Here is a 13,742-nt window from a genome sequence, read left to right on the forward strand (position 1 = left end):
GACGCAAAATTTAATTGGAGACGCAAATTATTAGTAATGTGGGACACTAGATGACGGTCAATTCGTGCACACTGCGACAAACCCACCCGTACTCAGCGACCGACACTGACTGACGTTCGTTGACGATTATTTGTAATTTTGTGTTTTCTGCCGTGCGCACGCGCACGCGCACGCAGCTGTCAGAGAGCCACACACACACAGCTCCGTTAGCTTGCTTGCTGCATGTGTGTGTGTGTGTGGAGAGTCGGTGTCCAGTCTTCTTTTGAGTTGTTGTTGTGCACTATGACCTACCCAAAACATCGCACGACCTCCACACAAACCATAGCCATATAAACTTATAATAAGATGGAATTTGGAGAAGGAATAACATGCAACCATGTATAATCAAGTTGAAAGAGCTTGCAGGGATTCGCCTGCCATTCTGCTCCTTGTGTGTGTTATTCTCCTGCTATCCACACCTGCCATTGCCGACATTCACCGTGCAAAAACTCACACGGGAAAAGTTTCACCGTACCCTTCGAGTCAACTGAGATCCAACCGTGAAAAGTCTGGCACGGACGGTGTCGTCGTTGGCGATGACTCGGTCGAGTTGGAAGATGGCTCGATAGCAATTGATGAAGGATACGAGGCATGGGTTTTCGCCTTGTTAGCGACTACACTAGTTGGGATGACGGGGATTTTTCCGTTGTTATTACCCATAGATGTTGGACCAGCCACCACTAACAAAGGTGATTAATTAAGTTTCTAAGATTATTTATATTTTTATACCAAATAAGTTAATAACTTTGATTTTATTACCACAAAAAAACAAACAAACAAACAAACAAACAAACAAACAAACATACTAAAAAACTTACTTATTTTCCTTTCCCCATTTTTTAGTACTATAGTATTTTTTTAGTAGTACATTTAGATCTTGTTCATGTTCACTTTAGTTTAAATACTTTATAGCTAGAGCATAGCTCAAACTTGGGGCAGGGTAAAGTGTACAACCTTTTGTAAGTTAACAATTCGGACACCCAGTTTTTAAATTTCCAGCAAATCTGGAAACCCTTTTTTTAATAATCCTGTCCAAAACCTTGTCTTTAGTTAAATGCTTTTAGGTAAGTGAGGCTGGGACTTGAGTTTAATTACTTCTATAAAACTAACTAAGGTTATGGGGAGCCTTATATTTTTGAAGAATCAATATGGTATTTAAGAACAAATTGTGTACCCTATTTCCCAGTTCCACTTTTTCACTCATTGCTACATCGAACATGAACCAAAAGCAATCTCCTTAAAATATTAAACAAAAAAGTGGCAGTCAGATTACACAATTTATCGGGTAATATTGTAGCAGCATGTTCTATAATGACGTTTAATAATGCATTGGTAACTTATGATATGGAATATTTAATTCTAATCTGTACAAATCTAAGTTAAATATTTTAAAATGTTAAATTTTTAATTTAAAATGTTATAAATAAATGAATTGTAAACTAGGACAAGAGTATTTACTGATGTCTGTTTAGTCATTCATGAACTACTAAACTAGCCAAGGAGAAAGAGCATCAATCGTAATTGTACATAAATTGTAGTTTTCTTGAAATTGTTTTTGTATTCATGTATAGAGATAAGGAATTGAGATTTTGAGACCCTCAAGTTTTTGACATTTGAGTTGACATTTGACATTATTTCACAGCTACACAGTGTGGGCCCTATCTGTTCTTAGTCATAGGCCTGTGTACATTATTTCAGCAAACACATGCCATGATTTTTGTATTGCGTTGTACTGCAAATCATTTGCATACACACTGGCAGTATGTACATGTAGAGAAAGAAAGAAGCTCAGTGCTTTTGAGTGTTTCCCTATTGGAATACAGAACATTCATAAAATATACCCCAGACAGTTTCTCTAACTCCTATTGGTGGAGAGCGTGTCACGTGGGGGTGTTTAAGCGGTTGATAATGACCTGCTGGAGCTGTTTATAACTGACTGGCTTCCGCGTGTCGGGCGCGCAAGATTATCACGCGAAACGCAGTTCATAGCAATTATTAGTAACAGTGTGTAATCTATTTCTAAGCGCGCACGCGTACACACAACCCACGGCCATTAAACAGAATCATTCTTCACAAGGTTCTTGAAAAAAATAAATTCAAACCTTGAATTTTCAATTGTCAAAGTGTCTATAATTATATATTTTTAAACGTTTTTTAACGAAAGGGCATGGATGGGAATAAAAGAGTAGTGACTCGTTCTTAAACGTCCGTTTAAAACCTTGCAAGGTCATTGCTGTGCGATTAAGGCCCTCGCCTTCGGCTCGGGCCTTTTATTTATCACACGGCAACAACCCTGCCGGTTTTAAACGGCCGTTTAAGAACTCGTCGCTACCCTTTTATTTCCTTATTTAACAACTTAGACAGACAAAACTACAAAAAGACAATAATTGCAAAATACACAGAGTGAGTAGGCCTACTGGATGGCAGCAGAGTTTAGGCACTCTTTATTCCTTATTTTGACTGCTGTCATGGCTGTGATCAATATGATTTTGTGGCGAAAAACCTCATTAATTGATAAGATTTGTACAGCTGGGCTGTATTAAAGTGCCCTTAAATGACCTTGCCCTCTCAATGATAAAATTCCAGGCCTGCCCCTGCCCTCCCTTTTTCAATTCAGATCTCATCCAAGAATGTGAAGTCTGAAAGTGACACTACATTACAGTGCACAATGTTTAATCGCTGGTTGAGTCGTAGACAAAGTTTATAAAGTTGTGAATTCATGCTTTTTCTGCTGTGTGATTTCTGACACTCTCTCGCTCTATTCATGTATTTCCACTTCACTGCTTGTGTTACACTTAGGTACCTGTTCATGTTTGTTGTCACTTGGCCTTCGAGAAAGACTGTGCTAGCTAGAGATGGTTGAAATGTCAGGGCATTGACTCTTTTTTTTTGCAGTTAAATACCATCTAGGTCCTTTTTGTTGGTAAGCAGTTTGCAACAGCTAATTGACATTATTTTGGTCTCCAAATTTATAAAGAGTGGACTTTGGCAGATTGTTTTGGTTCTAGCGAACAATTTGAGTAGGCCCTATGTGTACACAATGTGTTTTCATACAGATGGGTCATCCTTTTTAACACAATAACACTTCCTTTGTTTGTTTAGATGATCTTCCCTGTAGAGGGGAATTCGGCAAACTTCCACAAGGGGTTACAAATGTACATCATGCATCATAGCATTGTCCTTTCTCTATGGTACGTGTACATGTAACTGCCAAACTATCAGCAGCCAAAATCTCTCCCAGTCTCTCATAGAGCAAGCTGGCTCTATGACACAAAGATTGGTTTAACATCTATGATTATGAATTGCATAATTGTGATTCAGTTAAACTAGACGACTAAATACCTATCTAGTCATTGTGAAACCAGTGGTATGCATGCGTATACACCAGTACACTTTTAAAACTATGTAGTAACAGTGTACAGTTTCAGGCCTCAAGATCCCACAGCACCCACATCATTTTCCGCGGTAACCTATATAAAACAGATGCTAAATGCTATGGTGCCCTACTGCAAGGTTCCAACATTAGTACATGCCATAAACCATGAGAAAACCTTAAAAAATTACAGTTTCTGATAGAACTTTAGAATTGCCTGCACTACATAGTACAAGAGCAACATTTTTTGTGCCACTTCAAGAATGAAACTCAAGGCATCGGGTATTACACTTTTTTCATGACTGTAGGCCTGTAGGCCTAAACTGTACGGTGTACAGTTTGGCTGGTTTGATGACAATTGACATTTAAAACAAAATACATTTGATTTTCTCTGTCTTCAAACCCTGGTCTGTATCACATAAATATGTCCAGTATGTCACATACACAGTACACAGGTCCTTTCTCTATGCTCCACCATAGAGGTGCCTTTCTCCGTGCTTGTGTGTATGATACATTAAAATCAAACTATGCCATGTCAGCATTTTGATGAAGTCTGTTCCTTGACGGCCAAACAACCACTAAATAACCCAGCACAGATTTCCACTGCACATCACTATAGCCATATAATATCCACACAGGCACACACATCTTCTACAACAAAACAAAAGGTCAGAGATCTACTTCTTGCGCTGCAAGTTGTCCACCTAGTTTTAAAAACTGTAAATTGAATTTACAGATGTTGCTAATTCCATACTTGAATGAGAGGTCAACGCTGAGGGTCAAAACTCAGGAAGGACTTACTGTTGTTTGGTCTTTGGGAATATGTTTCATGAGGACTGCATACCATTGGTGGTAGCAGTGTGGCAGTTGGCCTGGTGTTGATCTCATGTGTCAAGGACATGGTGTGAATCTCGGAGCGAGGCCACCATTGTTGGACTTTTTCCAAGCTTGAACTTGCGTTCATAAATGCAAAATGCAATATCTGCAACTTGGCAGCTTGTGGGTATTGTGTGTTTGGTTAAAGCCATTGGACCCTTTCGGTAAACAGTATTATCCAAGGCCCACACTTCTTGTATCACAACTTCTATAAAATAACAAACATGTGAAAATTTAGGCTCAATCGGTCATCGGAGTCGTGAGAAAATAACGGGAAAACCCACTCTTGTTTCCGCGCGTTTCGCCGTGTCATGACATGTGTTTAAAATAAATCCGTAAGTAAAGCATTTCACCATTACCCTCTGTAAACCCTGTAAGTTATTTGTAAATCTATGAACTTTTATTTTTTTTTCTGTACCGAAAGTGTCCAATGGCTTTAAATGTCTACGTGTGTTTTAATGCAAAATGCGACAATTTTAGATTTCCTTGGAGCTTTAGAGGACTTCCATGTAGACTAGCTTGAATTTCGCCGGACCTCAGGCCAGTGATTTTAGCGTTGGGCTAGTATTCCTTCCTCCATGGTAAACTCATGCTGGCGGTCTTTTGGTATACCCAAACTTGGAGTCTCACAAATATTGTTAAATTCTGTTGATAATAGAAAGTGTACTGTAAACCTACCATTAAAACAGTTGAAGTAAATTTTCTCTTACTGCTTTATCATAGGGCCTGAAACAGTTTAAGGCCTAGACAATGTTAAACTCTGTAGAATGGTTTTGATCTTCTGGTCTTTCCTTTTATGTAAATCTGGTCCTGAAAATGTTGAACTTCTGTACAGGCCTTGGTGTCTTGTGGATTTCCCCCCCCCCCCCCCCCCCATTGCCCCAACCTCAAATTCAAGCCCGGGACTAACCACTACCAGCCTGTGGACTACCCATGGCATTTTTAGCAGTTTTTCTGTAGTGGCTTTTCGAAGGTGACAAAACCTGCTGTACGACCAAACACTTGAAACCTGCATCTCTTGACCCATGCACACTATCCACCCACAGTAGCGCCAGTTGTCAATGCCAATCTGTTTAATGAACCATCAACCTTTGAGATGCCCTCTTGTTCTGTTTTTTTTTTCCACGGGCGCACCCCACTAAATGAGGAGAAAACTGAATGTCAAGCTCATTAATTTGTTGTTTGTATGCCTTCAAACTATTCTATTAGACAGATTTGAGAATCCAAGAAAAGGGATAGGCCCTTATTGTACAATTGTGACCTGGCGTATTGACTTTCAACTTGAGGCCTGAAATAAATGGTCAGACTGTTAGGCAAGAGGTGTTGGGACATTCTTGAAGATCGATGCTCGGATGTTTGAGAAATTGCTTGTTTAGTGTTGTTTTTATTTGGAGGGTAGGGTAAATAACTCGTCAGGCACTGGGACACCCTTTATTCCATTGAGCAGAGGATTAAAGTTCAAGAGTCAATGAATAATTTCCCCTTTACTGTAAAAGGTGCGAGACTTCTTAGTAATTTTCGTGTATTTATAAATGTTTAGCATTTTGCACTGTAAGCTATGTATGGGAGTTTATTTAGTGGCGTTCACCCTTACTGGACAGTCTTCCCAGTCAGTGAAGGATTTCCTTGTATAGCAGAGCAAAATGCTATGCAAAATGTGTCAGGTGCTTCTCAAAAAATTATCATTTGCTACTCTATATTAGCATTCTGTGTGCACACAATTTGTACTCGGTTGTACTTTGTTAATGAAAAAGTGTTGGATGAAATCTTTCCCTGCAAGTACATCTTTTCTGATGACTTGGCAAACAAACTTTGAGTTTCTGCCCATCAATTACCCTAATCAGATTCCTCCCCCTTCTCTAATCAAGTTCAGTTCTTGCTCATTTAGGATCTTGATCCATGGCACACTCTCAGCATCCGTCTAATCTAAAGCACCACATTCCCATCCCTTCTAGTTTTGTAAATTCTGATTATTGTAAAGTTATTACCCAGAATTTACAGCAAATTAATTAAATTAAACAAACACCCCAGACAACTGGGCCTATGTACATTGTACATGTTTAAAAACAAATAAACACCCCAATTAAACCCATCACACATCACTTTATGGACTAAATAGTGTTTTTTTGAGCATTTTTTGATGGTAGTTTAACAGGTAGTTTAACTTAATGGAGAGAACACTCTGGTCATGATTCAAGCACTCTGTGATACCTCACCCCCTATACCCCAACCCAACCCAGATCTTTGCTGGGAACATCTCCCCCCTTATTCTTTGCTGTGTAGATTGAATTCAGTGGTACAAGAAAACCTTCAGGAACATTCTTATCGGCTTCGGAGGGTAACTGTTTATGCCTGGGTTTTTTTAAGAAGAATTCTTGAAAGTTTTGATTAAACTTCAAGAATTTTGCAAGTCAAGATGTTCGTGCTGGGTCACAGCATCGACCTCCATGGTCACAGCACCATCACAACAGAGGTAGTTACAAGATCTGTGGTGCTCCGCAGCTGTTTTTGGCCCAATTGTAATAAGACACCTTGAGTTGTCACGTAGGCCAAATCTATTTATGTGCACGTCAGACATCTGCTAGTGCACAGTGGTGGTGTGTACATTTGTACATGGACATGACTTACAAATGGTACACAAATATTTTTTATATTATAAACCACAAGGGAAACTGATGGTAAATTTTGAAATGATTTTGGGGGTTATGAAATATTTTTTTAATGAGATATCGCCCCACAAGGACAAATGGCCACTTCCAGGTGAGGGCTGTGATTAAATCGGATTTGCGTTATCGACCCAAATAAACGGTCACCAGGGACACGTTGCCATCCTACTCCTGGAGCTGAAACAGGGTTACCCCCTTCACAGAAGGTAGTTATAAGGGTACAAATGTTATGTAGGCATGGGTATTCCACAATAGGAGCCTGGTTGGAAGAGCAGATTGAACAACCTTTCCAACTTTTTACCAAGCAGTTATGGTTAAGTGCCTCGCTCAAGGGCACAAGTGTCATGACTGGGAATCGAACCCACACTCTGCTGCTGAGTTTGGGTGCAATGAACTATATGTAGACGGCTCGGCAATGGTGATATACATATTGTTTACACAGCCACCTTTTGATTTCCCCATTTCCCTAAGTATTTCCACTATTCATGTGGACCTGCTTCCTACTTGTTGATGTTCATATTTGGAAGAAGCTGTGGCGAACAATGTTCATGTCAATCGCCTACATGAACATTGTACATTGATAGATATTGGAAGCAGTTTACAGTAAGTTGTTTTGGAAAAAAAAGGAAATGGCTATTGGACCAAGGGAATTAAGGTTAGATAAGAAAGTACGTGTACATGTATGTATCCACTGATTGAGCTACCTAACCACATAAATTGAGTAACAACACCTTTGGTAATTGTCAAAGAACAGTATGTCTCATTTGGTGTATCCCAACATACAGCATAAAATAACAAACCTGTGAAAATTTTGGCTCTTTTGGTCATCGAAGTTGCAACTTGTGTGCTTTCAGATACATAATGAAAGCCTTTTTTTTTTAGTGAGAAATTACCTTTTTATTAAAAACCATGTTAATGCTTAATGTTACTTCAGAGGGAGCCTTTTCTCACAATATTACTATCAACAGCTCTCCATTGCTCGTTACTAAGTAACCAAGTTTGTTTTTATGCCAACAATTGTTTGAGTAATTACCAATAGTGTCCAGTGCCAAATAATGCATGGATGTTGGTGAAAGTGCAGTGTTCTGGAGTCCAGACAGTTCGATGATGGCTTATATAAACAGTGACTAGACTCTAGAAACCCATCCAGGAAGTTCAGCTGTGACTAGTTTGTTCCATGTTGAGACTTGAATCCTCATGCTCCGATGCATTTTTGCACTTTAGTGCCATGTCTTGTACAATTATGACAAACTTTACAGACTTGTATAATCTTGTTATGGAACAATAACCAGTGCAAGAGATTATAAAACAGGTCTTGTCCTAGTCTTGGTTTCAGGTCTGAAGTCATGATTAGTCATACAAAATGTCTCGACTAGAGTCTCGTTTCAGTCAGGTTGGCTCAGTGGTTTCTGTCCCTGCCTTTCACCTGTGTGGACCCCGGTTCGACACCCGGACTGGAGCCTTGCTCTAAAATTTAGTATGTTTTTTATCCTGGCCAATCGTGTATTTTAATACCTTCCGATTGAAACTAAGAGTGAGCCACAGTTGGTTTTGTGAATTTGATATTAAAGCAACACGTTGCCTTGGATCGTTTAAGTTGGTCTTTGAAAAGCGTTTATGCATATGTTTAGAAAGATATTTTAAAAGTAGAATATAATGATCCACACAAGTATCACTCGAAATTGCGTGGTTTTCCTTTTACCTCGTCGACTAACACGGTCGGCCATTTATTGGAGTAAAAAATTTGACTCCCACAAATGGCTGACCGTGTTAGTCGACGAAGTAAAAGGAAAATTGGAAATTTTGAGGCGTGTTTTTTTTTTGTGTGGATCATTGTATTATACTTTTACAACATCTTTCTACCCCCATGCATTTTATAACAAATGGTTCCAAACGCTTTTCAAAGACCAACTCGAAACCGATCCAAGGCAATGTGTTCCTTTAATTGCCACAAGGTATATATGGTACAGTAATGCTTCCTACTGTATGTCAACGAACTAGACATACAGGTGTATATCTATTGTTGTACACTACACGTGTATATAACCTTGCTGTGGTTTTTAAAATCACTATTAAGGTTGGCACAAAGATAAAACCACAAAAACAAACATTGCTAACCCCTGGGATAAAGTAAAACTTCAGATAAGGTGTAAACTCACTCTGCCTATTGTATTTAAAATTTAGTCATTGTGATTATGTAAACATTAAAGACTTGCTATTCAGTATAAGTTTGACTTACTATTTCACTCAATCAATAATCAGTATTCAGTAGGGAAAGATTTTGTCAAGAAATTTTAATAGATTGTAACCAGGGAGAGTTTAAGGAAAGGCCTTGGAACAATTTTATGCAGGTCTGATCAAATATTGTTTTATTTCTTAGAACAACAAATAACAATTTGTTACACTAATTTGACTCATGTATAGTTTAAACCCGATTCTTAAGGCTACCAGATAATAGGGGCAGTCTGTAAAACACAATAATTATAGAGAAAACATTATTACTGATTAATAAAAAAACCTTAACTACAACTGGTTCAGCGGAATATTAAATCTTCGTCTTCGTCTAATATTAACGATCTTTTGACCACGAAGATCACTGCATTACAATCAAACAGTTATAATCCGTACAACTATAGATACTTTAAATGGGAGTCAACCATTTCTTAGTAAACCAATACGTGTACGGGAGTATTAACTGCAATTCTAAACATTGTAAATCTAGTACATGCACGAGAATTTCTAGGACCACAAGTTGCCTCATTATAACTTATAGTTTACATAAAACTCTCCACATACTGATAGTTAAATATTCCGTACCTTCAATAAATAACAGTGTCGTAACGTTGGTGGAATAACCTTGTCTATATGAGCTTCACGTCACGGTGGTCGGCATTTTAACTGAAGACAAAAATATATGCCAAACATTCTGATAATATTGTGAAGTTTGTGGAAAATGTGGAACATGGAAAATAGTAATTTGCCGAATAAATATTTATCTGAAGTCTTTTAATGTTCTAGAAATTACCGGTATGGCCTACATCATTTGTAACTGGAAATAGCTTGACTGGTATTCGATACAAATCCTACAAGCGGGTCATGAATTTGAATTTACTTAATAAATGCACAAAAGAATATGTTCAGTGCTAACTAGATGCAATCTTAAACATGTGAAACAAATAATGCCGTATTTCTCTAGCATTTCCACTATTTGGACATTCTAATATTAACAAATTTATGGCAATTAAACATTACACATTGTATTTTCATTGCAGCGTTTCTGAAGGTTTGTTACAATAATTATTTTCTACACTTTAACTCACCAATTCATCGCTTGAACACTATACTGTTACAGGTGGTAGGAGCATTTATTTAAACTCAGTCCCCAGAAGTCGCAACTCATAAAACGTACTTGGCTAACTTAACAACTAAGGAAACGGAAACATACACTTTTCTACACTCACCGCAACTTAGCCTAGTATTTAATTGACGGGAGTGGCATTAACGAACAACTTAAAATACTTCAAGTAAGTAATCAATGACCGCAGCTTGAGGTCAGCTGGTTACAAGATGTTAAATTTGCATCGGGGATAAAGAATACTAATTTGGGTGTTTACCCATAGACAGATGTGTGTTAGCAACTGTATACCCCATACTTACCCGATTCCTGTGGAAAAAATACAACCGGAATACTACTACTTGGGTGGGATTCGAACCCAAGACCCTTGCAATTCAGTCTTACCAACTACACTACCAAGATTGCCCGGTATCTTGAGGCAGTTCGAAACCTATGTTTTGCCAGAGGGTACTGCGATGATCCAGCAATTTTGTTCAGGCATAGAATTTTATTGTTGAGAGGCAAAAAAATGAAATTGACCATCACTTTGATTCTTGTATTTTGTTATAAATTTGTATACTCTTAAAGGGTTTTCCATTTTGGTCAGCTTTCTCTTTGTATTATTTTACTGGTAATATTCTCAATCTGTGCTGTTTGAATAATGGTTCTTATCTACTGATTATAATATTATTACTGCTTTTATACACAGTTAGTCTTAATCTAAAATCTGAGACTTAAAGTACAAAGGCCATGATGCATGCCTTCATGCACAGTGATGTTCTGTGGATTCCACACTGTCCGACCATGGAGGTAGAAATACCTCCATGGTCCGAGTCTATATAAGTCTCGATTCCCAGTGGTCTAAGTCTGAATATGACTCGTGAGTCATAAAATAGAACGATTTCGTCCAGTAGTTTTGCAAAGCAAAAGTTTTAGACTCAACTAATTTTCTGCACACTCAATGCTAATATTGACTCAAATTGAGTAGGAAGTGATGACTTTTGAGTAGCAACTGACACAGTTTAGGTAGCATTTTGCTTTGCTATACAAGGGAAATCTTTTGTTGCATGGTATACCAAGTCTGAGTCTACAAACAACTAATAGAATTCTCAAGTCCTTCAGTTAAGTCTTGGTGAAAAATGTTCTTTTTCCTTTTCACTAATTATTGCAATTCCCCCATTCTGCACACAATATAAACATGAACCACCAAACAATGGCGGGCACATTACACTTGCACTAGTCTTGCTCAAGACTAGTCTATCTGCGATTTTTTACAACAAAATTAAACTCTTAAAATCAGGCCTGGAGTTACACAGAGGCCATGGTCGATTTTGCCCCAGGTCTAATGGCCTTGGTGCCCCAACAAAAGGTACCATAGACTTCAAGATTTACCAACGAAAATGTCCGTGAAGAATACAAATGGTGTGGATGCTCTCCCAAAGATTAAATTCTAGGCCTGTAAAATATGCATGGATAGAGTTGGGGCTGCAATGATTTGTCTCCCCACACATGTGAGAATGTTTTTAATTTGTCACGTCACAAGCACAGAAAAACCTTTGTTTCCTAATTGCAGGAAATTACAATCCGTTTATTTCTGTGTATTGTTATAAACTTTTGCACAATGTGTCTGGTGAGGCAATTATCGATTGACAAAACAATCCCCTTACACATATTTTTACACTAGATCAATTGTGTGGTATTGAAAGTCAACAAAAATATTTATGACATTGATGCTGTTATTTTTAGAACAAATTTGATTAATATTTTTTGTCTAAAATAAATCCTATTGTTAAAAAATCAATAACACAAAACTGTTTTTGATATCTACAGTAGTACAAGGTTATATCATATGCTTTTTTATTGTCACTCAGAAAAACATTGTATTCAAAACAGTCAAATGCCTCATCATATAAATAAATATTTCATCATATAAATCAATATTTATACTAAGAATTTTTCTTTTTTGTTTACAAGCTTTGTAATTCAACAGCAGTTACAAATTTTACAGAACTAGGTCAATTCTTTGCTAAGCTAAGTTTTGCTGGGAACCAGTTGTGCACAGCATACACCTTATTACATTTTAGCTTGTAACATGTTTCCCCTAGGAAACCATATTCTGTGCTGATCAATTTGTTGACTTGTGCAAGCACAAAAAAATGCTGGTTAGCAAGTTCAAGTTTGCAAAAATTTTGTTTTTATTATCATCATCCTTTGGCCTTTGAAGGAAAAGTAGAAGCAGCTGTGATGCCAGGTTGCTCTATTCCTAATGAGTTGTTGGGTTTCAGTTAGATTGAGATTTGTGCCTTTTGTGATGGTTTTCATAAACTTGTTAATATCCGGTATCCTTCTCATTTTTTAGTAAGCTGTGTATTTTATGTCCTCATAAAGATGAGTAAGATAAATCTTCTCTTTCATGACTTGGTGTTTCTTCAAATGAAAAAAGTTCAGTTTTTCTGGCCTTTATGCTTCGTTTTGAAAGGGCAGGGGTAAGGCACCGAGGCATTTTCTTCTCGGTAAAGGGCACCCGATGAGGAAAATGTAATATTTTACTGGAGCATTTCAAGGGCACCAAGGCAATGACCAGGGGGCATTTCAAGGGCAAAAGGCCCCCTAGTCTCCATGAAGTATCAGGCCTGGTTTACATGTACATTGTTAATTTGTTTCAGGACGTTTTTTGTCGTTTTGACTCAGGCGGTCAATTTTACAAAGAGTTAGGACTAATCCTAACTTAGGACTAGTCCTAGGAGATATTAAATTAATTAAATTTCCGACCTCGATATATAAAGACTAGTCTTAACTCTTTGTGTAATCCACCCCATGTCTGTTAAAACAAATTCTGGTCCAATAAACATTTTGAGCAACAAGCCCTGTGGTCTTGTGGGTTTTTCCCTGAATTAGTTCACCAATGTGCGTTTTTGTAAGAGCAGTTGTAAACGAGATGTTCTTATCATTTGTATCTTGCAGAAGGAGCAGCCAAATTTAAGTGTCTACTAAGCTTTGCAGTAGGAGGGCTTCTTGGGGATGTTTTCTTTCATCTGTTACCGGAGGCTTGGTCTCACGTGTCACCAGGTAATAAGAATATGATGCATTATAGAAGAGCAATTTGTTTTCTCTTTCTTAAAGTGTTCATCCAAAAAGGGTTTGGGGTCTGGGTACTTTTTGTAGAATTGCCAGTATTTAGCGTTATTTAAAGGAACACGTTGCCTTGGATCAGTCGAGTTGGTCTTTGAAAAGCGTTTGTAAAACTTTGTTATAAAATGCATATGATTAGAAAGATATTTTAAAAGTAAAGTACATTATAATGATCCACACAAGTATCACTCGAAATTGCGTGGTTTTCCTTTTAAATACCTCTTCAACAAACATGGTCGGCCATTTTATGGGAGTCAAATTTTTGACTCCCATAAATGACTGACAGTGTTAGTTCGCAAAGTAAAGATTAAAATCACGCAAT

At 37.8% G+C, this 13,742-nt stretch overlaps 1 protein-coding gene across 1 annotated transcript in view; it reads left to right on the top strand.

Annotated features, from left to right (window-relative positions):
• The first annotated feature begins 223 nt into the window (after positions 1–223).
• The window catches only part of LOC117295112 (zinc transporter ZIP13-like), a 29,468-nt gene continuing 15,949 nt past the window's right edge, over positions 224–13,742 (top strand). Inside the window, exons 1-2 of the mRNA XM_033777679.1 lie at positions 224–728; positions 13,253–13,357. Of these exons, the coding sequence (XP_033633570.1) occupies positions 377–728; positions 13,253–13,357 (457 nt within the window). The 5' untranslated portion in view covers positions 224–376. The remainder of the gene's footprint in view (positions 729–13,252; positions 13,358–13,742) is intronic.

The sequence above is a fragment of the Asterias rubens genome, chromosome 9 (genome assembly GCF_902459465.1).
Source record: "Asterias rubens chromosome 9, eAstRub1.3, whole genome shotgun sequence".
NCBI lineage: Eukaryota > Metazoa > Echinodermata > Asteroidea > Forcipulatida > Asteriidae > Asterias > Asterias rubens.